General features: G+C 36.9%; 3 protein-coding genes across 4 annotated transcripts; 2 read left to right on the top strand and 1 right to left on the bottom strand.

Moving 5' to 3' along the window:
- Positions 1–1245: 1245 nt before the first annotated feature.
- Positions 1246–4371, top strand: LOC133851818 (G2/mitotic-specific cyclin-1-like). The gene is made up of 10 exons (XM_062288407.1): positions 1246–1409; positions 1521–1653; positions 1778–1834; positions 2066–2111; positions 2235–2390; positions 2479–2604; positions 3041–3130; positions 3239–3460; positions 3558–3835; positions 3924–4371. The coding sequence occupies exons 1-10, from the start codon at positions 1355–1357 to the stop codon at positions 4066–4068; spliced, it is 1308 nt and encodes a 435-aa protein (XP_062144391.1). The 5' UTR covers positions 1246–1354; the 3' UTR covers positions 4069–4371.
- Positions 4372–5288: 917 nt separating this feature from the next.
- Positions 5289–7030, top strand: LOC133851430 (phosphoserine aminotransferase 2, chloroplastic). Its single transcript, XM_062287858.1, has one exon. It carries the CDS (start codon positions 5390–5392, stop codon positions 6665–6667), a length of 1278 nt encoding a protein of 425 aa, XP_062143842.1. The 5' UTR covers positions 5289–5389; the 3' UTR covers positions 6668–7030.
- A 914-nt stretch (positions 7031–7944) lies between these two features.
- LOC133851697 (protein GRIP) lies at positions 7945–18886 on the bottom strand. Of its 2 annotated transcripts, none has more exons than XM_062288240.1 (22): positions 18655–18886; positions 17435–17928; positions 17146–17261; positions 15285–15454; positions 14993–15086; positions 14448–14534; positions 14238–14318; positions 13696–13821; positions 13294–13402; positions 13133–13212; positions 11994–12122; positions 11797–11897; positions 11250–11383; positions 11033–11130; positions 10831–10953; positions 10682–10709; positions 10483–10541; positions 9768–9839; positions 9646–9693; positions 9213–9318; positions 9014–9072; positions 7945–8549 (listed from the first exon to the last, which is right to left on the bottom strand). In XM_062288240.1, exons 2-22 carry the CDS (start codon positions 17901–17903, stop codon positions 8439–8441), a joined length of 2400 nt encoding a protein of 799 aa, XP_062144224.1. In that variant the 5' UTR covers positions 17904–17928; positions 18655–18886; the 3' UTR covers positions 7945–8438. The 2 variants fall into 2 exon arrangements, with proteins under 2 accessions (XP_062144224.1, XP_062144225.1); XM_062288241.1 differs by having other exon boundaries at positions 17435–17915; positions 18655–18879.
- Positions 18887–19843: the final 957 nt, after the last annotated feature.

The following is a 19843-nucleotide window of genomic DNA, read 5'->3' as shown; positions in this document are numbered from 1 at the left end:
TCAAATATATCCTTAATCTCTATCCATCCAAATGACACGCTCCTGTTTACGTTGAAGCTTTATCAAGATTAAAAATAAAAAAACAAAAGAGGTGCATTGCACATGAATGCAATAAAATATTTCAACTATGGGCCATGGTCCTTTAGAAAAACTAGTCAGGCAAAAGACAGATTTTTTAGACCATTACAGCATTACTGACATTCCCGAGGTCCGTCAAATAATGTGAGGGGCCATGCTTCTTCAAACTCACTGATCTATTTGGCCCCTCACTAGTAGTAGTATTATTGCATGTTTCCTGAGGGGCTCATGAGTAATTTTACTGTGAGCAATAAAATAATGCAATAATTCAAAAGTTTAATTTAGCTTGTTTTTCTCTTTCCGAGAGTTAAAAAGAGTTTTCAATATTGGAAAAATGAACATAATTCTCGACATTTTACCAAATACCCCCTTAATTTCCTTCCAATAAAAAGAACATAAAAACTGATGACAGATGATATTTGACAATAAAAACTATGATAATCACAAGACTTTTGTTTGAGGCTTTGTACTAAACCATTTTTTTTAAAAAAAAAAAAAAAACTCAAAAAATTCGTGCAATACCCTTATACCCGTGGTATTTTACGAACCAAAAGCACCGATAGAGGTATTATAGTTTGCAGTACAAAAATATTCCTTACAAATTGGTGGGACAATTTACTTGGCATTAATAATATCATTCATTAAACAATTAAATTTACCTGTCAAATTTTGTTTATTAAATTTTTTTACCCGCGTGGCATCACGTTCTACTCGGGTCGGGTGGACAGTAGATTAGCATAGGAGTTTGTAAGAGAATCGTAATAAAAGCTCCAAATTTATTGCTCAACCACAATCCAAAGTTGGCATTAATTATCTATAAAAAAAGAAAAAAAGAAAAAAAGTTGGCATTAATCAGGAGTCCAAAGTAGGGAAAGGATTTGGGTTTATTAAGGTTAAAAAAGGCAAACACCGAAGGGAACCCAAGTCCGATTTAGACCAATCATTAGACAAACTCAAAAACAATAATATAATTTTGAAATCAGATGCGGCACGCCACATGCCAATTGCCAACCAAGTGACCGTTGTTAGGACAAAATTGAGAGAAAGTCCCGTATTGTCAAAACCCATGATCCAACGGTCAGAAATCACTAGCCGTTGCGTTTGAAAAAAGTAAAGGGGGCACGGGCCTTTTGGCAGACAAATACCCCCCCCACTATTGTTTTCGTCTATTAACTTTTAGCTCTATATTTCTCCCCCCCACCTTCATTTCTACATTCTTGGGAGGTAGATTAACTTTGTTCTTTGGTCTGATTGTTCTTTCAGATAATCAAAGAAAATGGTTATTACTGACGAGAACAATCCCAATTTGAACAAGCCCACAAATTTTCAAGGTAAATAAGTTTGATTCTCGCTGCCGAGTCTTAAGATTTCGGCTATTTAAGATTGGATGTGGTTCGAAAACCTCGAGATCTGACCTGGTTTTTTCATTTTTTGAATGATAGGAGGTTTTGAGATGGGGAGTAGAAAGTTTGGGCAGGAGATTAGGCAGACCAGAAGGGCTTTAAGCGTTATTAAGCAGAGTTTAGTGGGAGGTCAAGCATACCCTTGTGTTGTCAATAAGAGAGGCTTGTCAGAGTAATCTTCTCTTGATGCTACAATAATCTCTCCAGTTTTGTTACATTTTTGTTTCTTGCTTTTGTTCTCTCTTTTGAGAAAACATGAATTGGAACTGATTTTTTTTTTTTTTCCCACTGTTTAGAAAACATGAATTCTGTGAAAAGAAGCAGGCTGATCCAGTGCATCGACCAATTACGAGGTTAGAAACTTAGAATGTCGCCTTTAATTTCTTTTATGTTTCTTTAGCAGCTGACAAAAAAGAAAATAATTTAAAATTTAAACCTTAGATCTCCTTGGCTTTTGATGAAAACAAACTTTGACAAGACATATGATCCAAACTTTTCTTTGCTTTCATCCTCGAATTTCTCATCAACCAATTGAAAGTGAATGAAGCTTTCGAAGTTTGACTTTGGTATGCTTTGTTATTTAGGAAGTTTGCTCAACAAATTGCAAACGCGCAGCCACCTTGTCCTCAGGTATCGCTTCTCTCTCTCTCTGTCTCACAAATTTCTATGAGAAAATATGGATCCAACTTGCATATGTTCGGGTGCTGCTGGGATTGATTGATTGATTGATTTCTTGGCTCTAACTACGAACAGGAAACTAAGAAGGCAAACCCATCATCAGCTTCAAACTCAAGTGGATTTGGAGATTGCATATATGTAGACGAGGAACACAAGTCACCTAAAGAAGACATCCCAGTGCCCATGTTTTTAGAACAAACAGAAGTGATGCCTAGTGAAACTCATGAGATGGTATCTACCTTTCTAAACAGTTATTTGTTTTTTTTGAAAATTGAGTTGACCAATCTGCAAAGTTGTAATTGATATACTAAATTGTTAGGAGGAGGTTGAAATGGAAGATATAGTTGAAGAGCCTGTCATGGATATTGACAGCTGTGATGCAAAGAATCCACTCGCAGTTGTGGACTACATTGAAGATCTCTATGCCCACTACAGAAAAATGGAGGTAAACTGAGTTACTTACCCTTTCACCGGATAAAGTTACATGTATAATAGTTGTCATGATGTCCATCTTTTACAATTGAGGAACCCCTAAACCCTTCACCTTTACCCTTAAAGCTTGTTCTTTTGGTATATAAGGTTTGTCATAATAATTAATTTAAGTTAGGAGTCTTGAAATGTTTGTCATAATAATTAATTTTGTCTCCATTATGTATTTTGAATATAAGGTTGTGATACCACCATCATTTTTCAGTTGCTTGTATTGTTCATTTTAATTGAATTTCCAGACAGAATTTACCAAATTAATATTCCAAGAGAATATTATGATATATGCTTTAAATTTTCAAAATCTATTATGATTACAAATGCGGTAACTAACAAGGAAAACATCAATTTCTACCTAAATTTGGTTACTAATCACCAGAATTTTTTTTTTGCAGAGTTTTAGTTGTGTCTCACCAAACTATATGGGACAACAGGTTGACATTAATGAGAGGATGAGGTCTATACTAATTGACTGGCTTATTGAGGTATACATAATAATGTCTTCTACTAAACCAATGCCTAAAAAGGCAATAATTGAGTTTCTGGTTTACTATCAATTTTGAGCAATGTACTGATTGTTTGAATTAACACAGGTCCACGACAAATTTGACCTCATGAAGGAGACATTGTTCCTTACCGTTAGTCTAATAGACAGATTTTTGTCCAAGCAAACAATGGTCAGAAAGAAACTTCAGTTGGTCGGTTTGGTTGCCATGCTCTTAGCATGCAAATATGAGGAGGTTTCTGTTCCTATAGTCGGGGATTTGATCCTTATATCAGATAAAGCTTACACAAAGAAGGAGGTTCTAGAAATGGTACTTTCTTTTGCTGTGATTATGCCAACTTCATACGATTCAAACTACTTACTTTTTAAACAAAGTGACTGACCTTCAGCTCTTCATAAACCTGTAGGAGAGCTTGATACTCAATACATTGCAGTTTAACATGTCAGTTCCAACCCCATATGTTTTCATGCAAAGGTTCCTCAAGGCTGCTCAAGCAGACAAAAAGCTCGAGCAATTGTCCTTCTTCTTGATTGAGCTTTCTCTCGTTGAGTACGAAATGCTCAAGTTTTCACCTTCTTTATTAGCAGCTGCTGCAGTCTATTCAGCTCAATGTACTCTTTATGGGTTCAAGCAGTGGAGTAAGACCTGTGAATGGCATACCAGCTACTCAGAAGATCAGCTCTTGTGAGTTTCTTACCATCTCAACTAGAATTTCGAGTTTCTTTTACATGAACATTTGATCAATGAGATGCTATGCTTTGCTTGCTCACAGAGAATGCTCAAGACTGATGGTCGGTTTCCACCAAAAGGCAGCAACAGGGAAACTCACAGGCGTACATAGGAAATACTGTACATCTAAGTTTGGGTATACTGCAAAATTTGAACCGGCTAATTTTCTGTTGGATACCCAACTATAGCAGGGCATGTACAGCTACTAACACTGCATGAATTTGTAATTGGGGGTTGGTTGGTTGGGTGGGGAATACTCATACGGCAACTTGGGTTGCATTGAGAATTATTAATTGACCTAAGTTCTAATTTGGGTAGGCACAACACAGCCATAGAGTTGTTTTTTTCCTAAGTTTCTAATTGGGTGAGCATATATATTCATTGTTTCCCCCTTCAAATTATTATTGTACTTTCTATTGCTGCTCCCTTGAGCAATAATGTGATGAAAACATCATATTTCATTTTTCAGTAAAGAGAGCTGGTTTCATTTATGGATGTTCTTACAAATTAATTTTTATTTCATTTCCCTTCATTCTTCTGTTAAATATTGTGTTAATTGTCTTTTTCGCCCCCACTAGTAAAAGACAATTATATCCCTAAAAAAACACTAACCAGAACCCCTCCCATTCAAATCAGTGGGGCTAGAGAAGTGGAGCTGTCAAAAAAAACCTTGGGAAAGTTAATCTAAACTCTGATGTGACTTTTTGCCTACCAAACCCAACAGCCAACAGACCAATTGCATACTTTAGTGAGAGTTGAAATACAATTCTGATTCCTAATCTATTTCTATATGATATCTTGAATAATTCTTAAAATTACTCTTTTACTTTTAGCCTACTATTTTACCCTTAGACCCCAACTATAAGCTATATATATATGGTAGGCATTTTTGTGTATATACCCCTCATCATATATCTTAGGCCTTATATTATTAGCCTCTCAAAATTAGAACAATAGAGACGCCTATATTTTTACTTATATATTACTATTAGCTTCTATTTTGAACCTTTTTCTCTTTCTTTTTTTCCTGGGCAAGTTAAGCTCCGATTGTTAATTTTTTTAGAAGAAGTTTTTAGTTATTTTTTTATTTTAATGTGACATAATTATGAAAGTAATTTTGTTTTGCTTGTTAATATTTTTGTTTTAAAAAATAAAAAAACAAAAGTGAGAAAAACTTATCAATCAAAGGCAGTTCTATATTTTGACCTACCCGTGAGAAAAAGACACCCTCTCAACATCAGAGAACTGAGAACGACACCGTTTCTAAAATCTAAAGCTTAAAAGCTTCCCAGTTCCCACCAGGCACCAACCACGCTCGGCGCTCCTGAAAGCAAGCATTGAACAACATCTCTTTGGGTGGCAATATCACTTTCCCACTTCAAATCTCCAATAAATATTCCTTCCACCCATCATTTGTTTCGTATCGTATCGTGTTAAGCTCTGCAAAACTCTCTCTCTCTCTCTCTGACTCTGGGTCTCTGAGATCTCGAATCTGAACCGGTGAACACCATGGCTATGGCAACCTCACCCCACTCACTCCTCCTCCAGAACCCCAACCGTCCCCTCCTAAAAAACACCATCAGCCCCATAACCCACCTCAACACTCTCCACCTCCCCGCCAAGCCCATCTCAATCAAATGCTCCGCCACCGCAGCCCAGACCCAGGATCAGCGCCCACTGACCCACACGCCGACCCAGTCCCAAGATAGGGTCTTCAACTTCGCCGCCGGGCCCGCCATCCTGCCGGAGAACGTCCTCCTCAAGGCCCAGTCCGAGCTCTACAACTGGCGCGGATCCGGCATGAGCGTCATGGAGATGAGCCACCGCGGTAAGGAGTTCCTCTCCATCATCCAAAAGGCCGAGGCGGATCTCCGCACCCTTTTGGATATCCCCTCCGAATACGCTGTCCTCTTCCTCCAAGGCGGAGCCACCACCCAGTTCGCCGCGATCCCTCTGAACGTGGTTAAACCCGAAGACTCGGTCGATTACCTGGTTACTGGGTCGTGGGGCGACAAGGCCTTCAAGGAGGCACAGAAGTACTCTAAGCCCAAGGTGATCTGGTCCGGCAAATCGGAGAAGTACACGAGAATCCCGGCCTTCGAGGGGCTGGAGCAGAGTCCGGACGCCAAGTATTTGCATATATGCGCCAATGAGACAATTCACGGGGTCGAGTTCAAGGACTACCCAACTCCGAAGAATGGTCTTCTCGTCGCGGATATGTCTTCGAATTTCTGTTCCAAGCCCGTGGACGTGTCGAAATTCGGGATTATATACGCTGGGGCCCAGAAGAACGTGGGTCCATCTGGGGTCACCATTGTGATCATCAGGAAAGATCTGATTGGGAACGCCCAGGAGATCACACCCATCATGCTCGACTACAAGATCCACGCAGAGAACAACTCGCTCTACAACACTCCTCCTTGTTATTGTATCTACATGTGTGGGTTGGTGTTCGAGGACTTGTTGGAGCAGGGTGGGTTGGTGGAGGTTGAGAAGAAGAACAAGAAGAAGGCTGAGATTCTGTACAAGGCGATCGACGAGAGCAATGGGTTTTACAGGAGCCCGGTGGAGAAGTCGGTGAGGTCGTTGATGAACGTACCGTTCACGTTGGAGAAGCCGGAGTTGGAGGCTGATTTTGTGAAGGAGGCGGCTAAGGAGAAGATGATTCAGCTCAAGGGGCATAGGTCGGTTGGAGGCATGCGTGCCTCTATATACAATGCTATGCCTCTGGCTGGGGTTGAGAATTTGGTTGCTTTCATGAAGGATTTTCAGGCAAGGCATGCTTGATGATTTTATATGCTCATAAGCTTTTGTTGGCTGAGGCTGATAATTATTAGACGTTGTAGCAATTTTGTTGTTTCTGGTCTTGGTCTTGTTTGCTATTTTGTTTGTTGTTGTTGATTGAAGGTGGGCTAGTATTTTGATTGCATTTCAGGCTAATGATCTGGGATGGTGTTGATGTTCATGTCCAGCAACAGAAATTTTAGTGGGTTAGGTTTTAGATTATTATAATGTCTTGCAAATTGGTGAGTTGAGTTAGAAGCTCCTGTTTACAATGTTACATGAGTTACTGAATTGCAAAATCGTTATATGGATATCTTGTTTTGAGTTTTGATGATTCAATAAAGAATAAAGAAACCTTTAGGTGTATGTTTGTAAATATGGTTTTTTGTTCTCCTTTTTGTTTTTATTTTTTCTATTTTAAAAATAGAAAACAAAATACAGCAAATAGATAAAAAATTTAACAAACATGTTTGTTGTTAATATTTCTCTATTCTTCATAGCTCCAACCGTGTGTGATTGTTTGTATTTCAAGATTGTGAAATATCTCATTGTTTGTTCACATATGAGAAGCTAAAGAAAGAGCTTAGAAAAAAAGAAAAATGCTATCTACAACAGAATGATGGTTAATAACATATTGTAGAAAAAAAAAAAGAAAAAAAAAGCGGAGGGACAAAAATTTCTTCCAACAACATTTGACATTTCTCACTGTACATACTTCACGCTCCTTAAATGACGCCGACAATCTCAATGTACTTCACGCTCCTTATTTGACATTTGACATTTCTCGGTGACTTCACACTACTTAATTTGGGTAGCCTCATTAAAACTTAATTGTTCGGCAGGTGGTTTAGAGTTCAAAATTTATTTGAAGAAATAAATTTCACATGGACTCTCACTCTCTCATCATTGATATACCCAAATAGCTAGAAATTTGAACAGATTGAGATTTCTAGCAATTTAGTAAGAAAGTTCGTATGAGACAACTTGCCCAAATAAATTTTAGATCACCCAAACAAGTGAGTCTTATATAATCTCACAATTTCAATTTGGAAATTCCAATTCTATCAAGGTCAAGTCCTCTTGGTTCAACAAGAGAGTTTATCAAAGTAATGCCATAAGTCTATCTTGTGTCTCTCCACTAATGATGTGGTTTTTAAAATCACAATTTTAATCATTATTAAATTTTAATCAAATTGTGATTTTAAAAGCCACATCATTTTTAAAAGAATGCAAAAAAGACTTATAGAATTACTCAATTTATCACGGAGAAAAAAAAAATCTAAGAAAGAGTCGTTATATAAAGTAAAAAAATAAAAAGACACCCAATAGGGCCAATACATACTATACATGGAGAGAGAGAGAGAGAGAGAGAGAGAGTCCTTATCCCATTTGTATTAATAAGTTCACTGGGAATTGCCTTGTTTCTCAATAGTATCATTCTCACGTATACTTTACATTGAATTGTGAAAAGAAAGAAAAACATTGAATTGTGAGAAAAAAAATAAAAATTGTCTGGCTTCATGACACTTCTTCCAGAAAGAGTAAATAAAGTACCGAAAATATTTCTCCTCCCTCTCTTGATATTTGATGTGTGTCATTCCCTCTTCTAATTGTTCTTTACAATATCTGAACCTTATCATGCAACAATATAGTGTCACAAAAAGAATACAGCATTTACTGAGGCCAAACATGCACTTCCCTATCTGCATGCGAGCGGCCAACGTCATTGCAGCTGAGTTGCAGTGAGATTATCCACTGACTATTTAACCCACTGTTAAGAAAATGAGAATCTTGAGAAAAGAGAGCGAGCAGAGCCCGAAGTATCGCTTGCTGGGCTTGGTGGAACATCTCTAGAGGCGTGGTATGCTTGTTGACACTTTAGTATCTGCATTTGAAGATGCTGTATTGAACCTCATTGACACACTTTTAAGAAAAGTTTCTAATGTCTACTTGATTCACATTCTAGCATATAATATAATAAACTGAAATGCAGCATCATCACTTGAAACTATGTCAGACATGACATACATGACTTAGAAAAAGGTCAACAGATAGGCCATTTAGTTCTTGCTCAGCTCATCTGATTTAAATGTTCTGAAGTTTTGGTCAAGTTTTCTCCCAAGGAAGCCAAGTGAAATGACAGGTTCAGATTGATTACTTGTAAATTGTAACAATGCTCTTTTGTGGCCCTAGGCTACCATCTTCGCATGCTAGACAGGTATCCATATGCAATCTTAAGGGCAGCAGCTTACCATGACTTGTTTCAATATGCACAATAAAGACACAGACCATGACTTAAATCAGAATAACCAAAAAAATGGAGCATCAAGTACAAACTGAGAATTTCACCTCTTGAGGACTAAATTGAAGAAGCATCCCAATCACGGGTAATAGAGCCTCCACTTCACCTGTTTTGGGAAAATGTCATGATAATTAAAAGTACCAAAGTTTTCTGATATCACTAATGTCTAGATACTTCATTGAGAAAAGGAAGTAGACTTCAACAATTAGTTTTGCGATTGTAACAGCTAATCTTTCGTTGAGATACCTGTTTCAAGAAGCTTTAAGATAACATTTTTCAAGTACGTCATATCTACCCCATCCCTCTTCTGTGCTCTTTCAATATTGCGAAGCTCGGCCTTCAGCATGGCTTCCTGCACTTATTAGGTTCAAAATTGTATTATAAACTAAAAAATAATCTGATCTACTAACGCAAGCCCAAATCCCCCTCCCCACACTTCTTACAAAAAAAGCAGAACACAATTGAACAAAAACGCTTCATATATGAGTAGTCCTTGATTTTGTGGCACATGGATGAACAATCTTAGTCCACTTCCCCACATATTCATAAACATTCAATGGCCATTCATCAACCTAACATTTTCATGGAAATGTTTCTTGATAGCCAGCATCTCTTTGTTTTTAACACTAAGTGAACAAACAAACAATTGCACTATGCAAAAGTTCAGACAAATGTATACCTGTTGGCTATGGAGACGATTCTCACGTTCAAGCTCCTCAATTTCCTCCTGAATTGAAACAAAAATCAGAAACTGAACTGTGGGGAAAAAAGAATTTGATATTTAGACTTCATGTGACATACTTGAAGTGCTAAAATGTGCCGTTGCGACTGAGCTAGCTCTTCCTCTCTCTGAGCTTGCTGCCTTGCTAAAACCTGAGTTTCAAAGGAAAAACCATCACCAAAATATTTGGATGGTTCCTGAACCTTCTACTTGCAGGCAATGCATGAAACAAATTATTTTGAAGATATACCAATTATCAAGCATCCCCTCATATTAAAGAAAACTATGGGTAAATGATACGAGTCTCACAGCGAATTGTCCATCTCCATTGAAAAAGTGAACCGGCACTAATATGTTGAATTACAAAGGGATACCCATAATTTTTCAGGGTGTAACTAATGGATCCTTGAACATTATCCACAAAAACTTCAATTAAGTGACGCATACAAAATTTAATAAAGATATAAAGCAAGCCTAGGTAGAAGCAAGAGAGGTTGAGGGGAAATATCAGGGACACTGGATTGGCATACAAATTGGAGCCAAAAAAAAAAAAAAAAAAAGTTGCCAGTTAGTGTGGGTTTTTATCTACACCAGCTCATTTATTCAGGCACATAAATCTGTCCTTCAGATCTGGCTGAAACTTGCTTCTCTAAGATAGAAGTGGCTACCTGCTAAAACTGTTGTAAATAAATGAGTGGCTACCTGCTAAAACTATTGTAAATAAATGCCTTTGGAGACTCAACAAACTACATTTTTACATGAGAACGGAATTTTTTAGAAAAGACATGTTTATACCAGAATCTGCTGTTCTGCTGCAGTAGTGCTTAAATTCTGTGCATCCTGCTTTTCCGTGGCTGATAATACCAGTTTGAGAAAAAGGATATGTTAGGACATCAGCAGCCAACCAACAGTTTAGTTTGTTATCCAGAAAAGCTTTCAACTTTTATCTAACTAATACAAATGCTAATAAGTGGTACCAAGAATGGCTTCATACCTGTGTCGTAATTATTATTGTGATCAACCTGAGATTATTAATCACCATGTCAGGGCAAGGACTAGAAATATAGAAAACCATGTCATGGGAAATTATAAGTATCAGGTGAAATTTTACAATTATTGAAGAAGACAAAAGAAGGAACATACAGTTGGTGGTCTTGATTCCAGAGATCGATGAAGATTCTTCTTATCATCAAGAAGTTTAGAGATTTCTTTGTCCTTCTCCTCAATCATTCTATCAGCAAGATCACGAAATGAATCATGCTCTTCCTACAAGGTTAAGCATCCAATTAACACAAGATCATGCTAACAATTAACCCAATCCCCAAAACAACAAGGTACAAGGTACCTTCAATCTTTTATAACGTAGTTTGAGCTCATCTAGTTCTTTTTGTATATCCTGGCCAGAGGATGCTTCATTTTGAGCCCGTATTGCGTCGCATCTGACTGTAAAATTATTGATGTAACTTTATAAAAATGCTTAATTGATATGCATCTACGGATTGGACAAAGACAAAGGAAAAGAAAGTAAGAATCATCATTATTTGACTTGGCATGTATCTTACGTTGCCATGTTTCTTCTAAATTTTGGAGGTTCATTTCCCATGCTTCCTTATCTGATTGGTGGCTAGCATTAGCAGAAACAATCTTTACTTCTAAGCTCTTAATCTGCTGCTTGGCATTGTCAAGGAGCAAATCTCTGGAATAATGTGGAATTGAAGAGTCAAAAAGGAGTTCTTTGCACTTCTTCAAAAGTCAGTACATTTTATTGCAACAAATACTGGTAACTTAGAATTTCAAATGAGGGAGTTGCAAAACAAATATAACATATTAATGAAGAGGTGTTCTAATCACAATTATAATAGTAATAATAATAATAACATAAACCGGCATGTCCTTTTCAAACACATCATGTGTTGCTCATTTACCTGATGCTTTGGAAAATAATTTTATACAAAAATTATAAGCAGATAAAGTAAGGAAAATTTCCCATATAAAATACAGCAACTGAGCTCAACTCTACTAGTTTACTTTGAATTCCATATAAAATAAAGCAATAGAGAGAGGATTTGAATGAAAAGCCAACAGGACATTATCAGCATTATTAATCACCTTTCTTTGAGTTCTTTTACATGATTAGCCAAAGCACCCTGAAGATCTTGAAGGGCCCTATCCCTTTCTGCAGATACAGATGAAATTTCTTTTTCAGCCTCCTACAGGACAAAGAAATGCCAGTGGTTTTAACATGCCTATAATGACCCATGTCTTTCCTTCATATTATAAGATAAAAGGAAACTACAAGCATGTACTTTTAGTGCTTCCTCAAGAACTTTAAGTTGTTCGGAGTCCTTAGCTGCAGCTAGGTCTGCATCCTTCTTTTGGAGAAGTGCATGAGCACGAATCTTGTAGGAAGAAAACTCACTTTCAAGGCGGCTGATCTGCAAAATTTATATTAAGAAAGAGGAAGATATGAGGTCAGGCAATGGATCAGGAAAATTAAACATATGCAACTTCACATGAAAGAGCAGTAATATCAGAGTTAGATAAGCAAGAACATGCTCTTCAGCACAAGTATGTGTGTGTGAGTGTAATTAGATGTCCCTCATGGGAAAAGGTTCCCCGTTTGCTGAACTACAAAGCCATGAACCACCAAATATTCCATTAGTTAATTGATAGCTGTGGAAAATAGGTGCATAATTTCCCCAGATGAGATCCAGGAACTCCATTGCAAGAATAGAAGTTTGTGTCAGTATCTTTCTCCAGAAAAAATTCCATTGCCAACTCCTAATAACAATAGAAGTCAAAAGGCCATCACCACTATAGTTAAGGGGGATGGTTGGGTATCAATGTTTCAAAGCCCGAGTAAACGAAACTAGTTTCTATAATATTTTCAGACCAAAGTCAGCAACAAATGCTTTCAGGCAGAAGGTAAACAAAGTTGGATATGCAAGCAATTAGCTCTAAGTTATATTAGAGCAATATTCACAATGCATCAACACTTATTCCGCTTCCGATAAAGCACAACATCAACAAGATGGATGAAATCCTCTGGAACAGTAGATTATGATACAGGAATACGACCAAGATGGTTCCCTCACTATGAGCTCTTTCCAGAAGTTAGCAGGTCAGAGCATACCCCAAAATCTGAATGGAACAAAGTTCAGGGAATTTAGTGGATTGCCAAGATAAAGAGGACGTCCCTTTAAGAATAAAAGCACCCTCCATATAGCTTTTTCCTCTCAAATAACCATTTAATTGGCCCCTCATCCCAGACATATAAGGGTAAGATGAAATACATTTTGAGCATGCAAACAACACGTAGTTATTTATTCTCTTCATGTTTTTACATTTTCTTACCCACAGGATCAGAGCTATATTTCATGCCCAGTGCACTATATATATAGAATGATTTTCAGAAATCACGGGGGAAGTAAGAATAATTTTATACCTCCTCCTTGGCAGCCACTAACTCAGCATCTCTAGTATTTAGCATCTGAGCTTGTACACACACCTCAGATTCTAGTTGACCTGCCAAATAAGAAAAGAATGAATATTCATTTCACATATATATGTAATTTGAAATTTTTTTAATAACGGATGCAAATATACTTCTCATTTTAGCTGCTTCAATTTCTGCGCGTATGCAATTACTCTCGGCAATTTCCAGTTTAGTTTTAAGTGCCCGGGAGGCAGCTTCCAAGCTCTCCTTTTCTTTCTCCTGATGCATTACATATGAGTGTAGAACTGAATATACATATATGCATGTAACTAGCTATATAGATGAGAAGGTCACAATACAATTCACAAAGTTTTGTCCTGAAATAAATTGTCAAGTATCTAACTCTTTTCTTCTGATCCTTTCATTTTAATGGAAGCCCACCCCTTCTTAAAGAAGCACAAATTGAAAGCCAAAACTTGTGATCATCTCTTAAACGATAATATTCACGTCACAAAGACCTTTAATGCGATTGAAGAAGGAAAATTTACTAATGCTTAGTGTTTGACTCATACATGCTCATGTTTCAGGTGAGCAAGCTCTCCCTTTACAGTTTCCACAGAAGCTCTAAGCCGAGCTGCTTCACCAGTTGAAGCAGCATCCATCTCTGCAATCTTAGACTCTTTCTCTGCAACTAGCACCTGGCAATATATTTCCAATCCTTAAGTCCAACTCATCATGAGAAAATTTCTAAGACATCCAGCACCAATAGGCTATAAAAATAAGCAATTGACTTTGAAAAGAAAAAAAAGTTAAGATTTAAAATACAGCAGTGCCCTATATTATTTCCCTATTCTGAAAGCAATTATTCATGCCTTTACACACACACACACACATTAATAACGTTAAAACACTTTTTTTTAGAAAATCTATTCACATAAAAAACTGAAAACGTGTCATCTTAATTAGATGAGTGTTGCATCCCTAGAAGTTAACCGAGAAAGTTGGAACAAGAAAACAACCACAACCTCAGCCTCCACCCTGCTCTTACGTGGGGAGGAGGGGCCATTTACACTAGAGCAAATAAAAGAATGAACCTCATATGAATAACTCTTACCTGTAGTGAAGAAATAGTTTCAGTTGCTTTGCTTCTATCAGATAATGCATCAGCAAGTTGGGCTTCCAAACTCTCCAAATTCTGAAAAAACACAGATAGTTCTGAAGCTAGAGCACTACATCTTGCACAACACGTAGCAGTGCAAAAAACACAAAAGTTCTTAATGTTAAAATAAGGAACCACATTTGAACCATCTTAATGCAAATTTACCCTCTGATGTTTAGCGGAGAGCTCAGCTAGTGAAGCTTGCCTTTTTTCATCCGCAGCTTGTAATAATCCCCGCATATCTTCCAACATCTAGGACACAAGCAAGTTAAGACATCAATTTTTTTCATAAATGCAACAATAAAGGCAGTAAAGGCATAACAATGCTAGAAAAATTTCAACGAAGAGCCTAATAATAATACATCAAATCAAGTTAGAGAGATATAAAAGCCTGTCAAAATAACTTGTTACATTACTGTGATTTAGTTGTCATCATCAGAAGTTTGTTAATGAAGTCACCAAGAATTTTACTCTTGATCAAATAATTGATGTAGTTAAAATTAAACCTTAATAGTGAGGTGGTATAAAGCACTTGTACATGCAAACAAGAATAGTAACCAAAGTATACATGCAAAACAACCATGAACAGAGACATATATATATGTTATATTCTCCCACATGCCTTTACACATGAAAATGCAGGGGGTTCTATATTTAGCAAAAGCAAAGTTCTGTAAGCCAAATTTCATCATTTTCAATGATATGCATACCTGGTCCTTCTCCAATTGCGACTGTTGCAAAGCCTCAAGAGCGCTCTCTTTTGGTTGCAATGAACGCCGCAATTCCTCAATGGTGTCTCGGAGTCTAGATTTCAAGGACAATGTTACAATTATGAAAACAGGACTGTAAACAGAAAAATTTAAATCCTCAATGTTGCCTAAACAAATGGTACTATTGTCTGTCCCATCAAATACACCAGCACACCCACACACACGTCTCACATGCCGACAAAAACATACATAAGTTTCTCAACTCAAATAAACAGTTAATTAGAGATTTTACTTATTGTTTGTACTCCTTAATTGTTGCCTCTCTGCATCCATTGCTTTTAATGCATCATTTGCTTGTTGTCGTGTCCGCTCCAGCTCTTGCTGCAACGCTGACTGTTGGGATGATGCTCGCTCAGCTGTTTCACTCAGTTCACGAAACTGGGCCTCAAGATCATCTTTTTCCTGAAAATGACAAACCAAATAACATCTGAACTTAATTTCAGAGCAAACGTGACCATTTCCCTTACTACTTTTAAATAAAAGGCTAACAACACAAAAGAAGTGGACTATAAAATTTAATGTAGAATTTATCGAGCATTATATTTGGCCCTTGACCAAGTTATTTGTTCATCCTTTTCATGTAAAGGAAACTCAGTGACAATCAGTTTCATCACAAATGTTTTGTAGCAGCCATTATGTCACTCCTCCAAAAATTGTGTGCAGTACAAATTAAAAATAAATGCATGAACTCTTAATCCTTTATATCAGTTTCCTGGGTTCTATCTATTTTAATGAAATATTTACCACAAGTATTCCAAGAAAAAAAGATCCAAACCAAAGAGAGATACTTTCTCAAAGCTAAATTCTCCATAGGCTAAACGATGTTTGGTGTGGGGAGCAACCTTTGAAGGTCTCCTTTCCGGAATTATTCACTATTGCTTGTGGCAAGGATGTGTGGGAGGCAGATAATATGCAGCTACAGAATGGAAACATTCATTAGAATATTATATTTATTAGACTGGTGCATGATTGGGAGGTGGAAGTGGTTTCGGGGTTCTTTGAGATGTTGTATTCTCAAAGAGTAAGGCATGGAGGCGAAGATACAATTTGCTGGATTCCATCTAAAAGGAAACATTTGAAGTTAAGTCGTATTATCAGGTATTATCTAAGGTCCAATCTCTCTTGGAAGAGTATTTGGAAAGTTAAGGCACCCTCAAGAGTAGAGTTCTTGTTTGGATTGTGGTTTTAGGGAAAACCTTAACTTTGGATAATTTACAAAAGAGAAATGTTATTGTAATAGAGTGGTGTTGTATATATAAGAAGTGTGTGGAGTCTATTAATCATTTATCCTTCACTGTGAATTTGCAACTCAATTGTGGAATGTGATTTTTCAGCTATTTGGTGTTGATTGGGTTATGCCTCGAAGGGTGAGTGATTTGTTGCGAAGTTGGAGGAGACAATTGGGAACTTGTCATGCTTTGCAAATCTGGAGGTTAGCTCATTTGTGTTTAATGTGGTGTCTTTGGAGAGAGCAGAACGCAAAGAGTTTTGAAGATCGTGAGAGTGGTTTGCTAGAGATAAAGAAGATGATGCTACAATCCCTATATACCAAGGAAAGTGGCCCGGAATAGTGTGCATGTCTCTTGTTTTTTTTTTTTTTTTTCCTTTTATACAACAAGACCTTTGCCAGTATACAAGTGCCCCCTCAGTAGTTCCACAAGCAGCATTATGCCATTACCATATTGGGAAAAGCATCATTGGTCAAGGAGGTGAGGCACAAAGCTGACCATGACCAAACAATGGCACCATTTCTGCAGAAACTTTAGGAATTTAGATAAGACATTAAACCTTGGTACCACAATAACATGAGTAATGTTACGATATCACAGGAAACATATAGTCCCCAAGAAGATGCTGTTTCAAGAGCAAGGTCATAGTAGAGTTTTTTTGGGCTTAACTAAAAGTCTCCCAAAGATGATCTGTCTAAACATGAAAGCATCCCAAATTTGTGAAAACAAGACAACCAAATAAGTGACTTAGAATTTTAACATTCAAAAACACTTGCGTCATAAAAATTTCATTTTAAAAAATAGCAAGGTAAACAGTATCATAGAGTAGCAAGCTAAGGCAGAAAGAAGTCAAAGACCATGTACCTTTTGAACATCTTGTATGCGTTGTTTTGCTCGTTTGTGAAGCCTGTTAAATTTTGAGTCAAGTTCAGAGTACTTCTCTTCACGCTCTTTTATTTCTTGATCCAGCTTCTGTTCAGCTACGCAAAGAAACCATGCTATCCATTCAGACTAAGAAATGTTCTATAAAGGTAAGACTCTTAGATTTAGGTGAATGTGCAATTGCATCCGCTCCACCACTTGGCGACAAATATTTTTAACAAGTCTTATTGTATAGATGAAAAACTTGAAAATCAAACGGATAAAATCTGACCTTCAGCAAGCTTTGCAGAGAGCTCTTGGGCTTTTGCATCTGCCTCTGAGTATGCCGATGTAAGATGCTTCAAAGCCTCCTCTGCCGCACCCCTTGTCTGTTTTTCCTCCAAAAGTTCTTTCTCCAAAGATTCTATCTTTTCACGAAGTTCTTTCACATCTTCGGACTCTCCACCATCTGTCTCACTTGCTATTGTTTGTTGGTTAGACACAATCTCTTCCAATTGAAGATTTTTCAAATCCTCAAATTGACACTTCAAGAATTCATTCTGAAATTTTAGTTCAGTAACCATTTGAACCAACTGATCATGACTATCACCCGAACATGGGTCAACATCAGGCAACCCATTTTCCAAGGCAATATTTCCATTGCTCAAGTAATTTGTGTCGGGCAACTGTTTCTCGGGTTTTAAAGCATCTTCTGCATGAATTTCCAACACTCCAGCCATATGACCTCCTTCAGCTGCCATCTTTTCACTCTTCTGTCCACATCAGCTGCAACATATCACATACACATTATACAGCTTATGAAAGGAGCTAAACATTGGTGATATACAAACCAAAGCAAGAGGGTCCCTTGAAATTATAAATCATTACTAGCTAGTAGCTAGACCCCATTGAAGCTAAGCAATCCAAACAAGCCCAGAAAAGTACTTCATCAATCGTGGACCTTATTAAAGAATACAATATCTCATATTAGAATTATCACAAGTTGGAAGCAAGTAAACGAGCAACCAGCCTAAGCATAATGCTTCATTTTCACCCTTTCCAACTGATAGCAATGCAAGTTCAAATTCGGAACTTATAACACAAGCAGGATTCAATTTCTCTCTCTCTCAATTTCAATTTCTACGATTTATCGAAAGCATCATATGCCACCAATTGCATTAGCTTGCTCTCTATGCGTACACAGATTATGCAATGAAATTCCACATGCTTATGAAGGCATTGCTTAGTTCTGCTACTGAATTGAGCAAATTGACCCACTATATTCCATTTCTCTTAGTACAACATTATAATACTAAAAATAATAACAATTACGTGGATCTCATTATAACTGAATCTTAGGAAAGCTTGAAAATCCATCAGATTTCAGGTTCAGAAGCATTTGATTTGAAACGACAATATATGTACAATGCTAATGATAGTACAAATTTCATAAATCGTAAAGGGAATTGGCCAAATCGAGAGGAGTATTTGAAGGTTTCGCAATGAATATACCTTCTGTGAACCCAAGCACCGGCGATTCAATTCAGACTGAGAGCCAAACGTTCCCAATTGCTGAAATCGCCGATGTGTGATTGGATCTCAATTCTCAAGCTAGCTAGGGCAAGCGAGCTTGGAAACGGTGTTGTTTTTGCTGTGTTTCTCTAACAGGGAACCATGGCCGAGAGACATGGCTCCGACTCCGCCATATGGAGTCCAGAATGGCATACTTCGCTTTGACAAGGGTGTTTCAGTAATTTAGCTTTGTCTAGGCCAACGAGTGCAACCAGGCCCGCGCTCATTGGTATTTCGGGAGCCCAATTTTGGCCCACTATTTCTTGCATTAATCTCATTCTTTTATCCTATCTTTAAAGGTCAAGTTTTCGTTTAAATTGGGTTGCAAAATATTCTTTCAACTAGTCTATCAAATTGACATCTATTTTTAGAACACGTAATTTTTATAAGCATTTTTTTAAAATGTATATAAAAATCACATGTTTCATTAATCCTATTAAAAATGCATGTGATAATTATATGCTCTAAAAATATATCAGTTTAATAGATTGAGTTGACCCTTAAATCCAATTTGAAAAAAAAAAGAAAAGAAAATTGTCCTTCTCCAAGCCCTATTCTGAATTGGAAGGATTCACATTCTTCTCCTTACTAGCTTTGTCTTTATGAGAATCACGCGCTTTGTTAATCCTATTAAAAATGCATATGATAATCACATGCTCTGAAGATATATGTCAATTAAGTAGATCGAGTTAATCCTTAAACCTAGTTTGGAAAAAAAAAAAAAAAAAAAAACTCCAAATCCTATTTGACTATTTCACATCAGAAGGATTTACATTCTTCTCCTTCCTAACTCTGTTTTTTTTAGAATTACATGCTCAATAAATCCTATTAAAAATGTATGTGAAAATCACATATTTCAAGAATATATGTCAGTTTAATAGATTGGATTGATTGTCCAACTCAATTTGGAGAAAAACTATCCTTCAAACCCTATTTCGTATTGAAATGATTCACGATCTTCTCCTCCTTAGCTTTGCTTTGCTTTTCTTTTTAGATAGTGATAAAAATCTTATGTAGCTCCTTTCATTTTGTGGCTTATATTTGTCCAAAAAAAAAATCATATTCTGAATAGATAACTTTTTTTTTATTATTATTATTAACAATATAATAAGATTTATTTTACACCATT

This window comes from Alnus glutinosa, chromosome 12 (assembly GCF_958979055.1).
Source record: "Alnus glutinosa chromosome 12, dhAlnGlut1.1, whole genome shotgun sequence".
Taxonomy (NCBI): Eukaryota; Viridiplantae; Streptophyta; class Magnoliopsida; order Fagales; family Betulaceae; genus Alnus; species Alnus glutinosa.
Note: the sequence above shows the minus strand (reverse complement) of the source record. Positions and strands in the feature narration are given on the sequence as shown.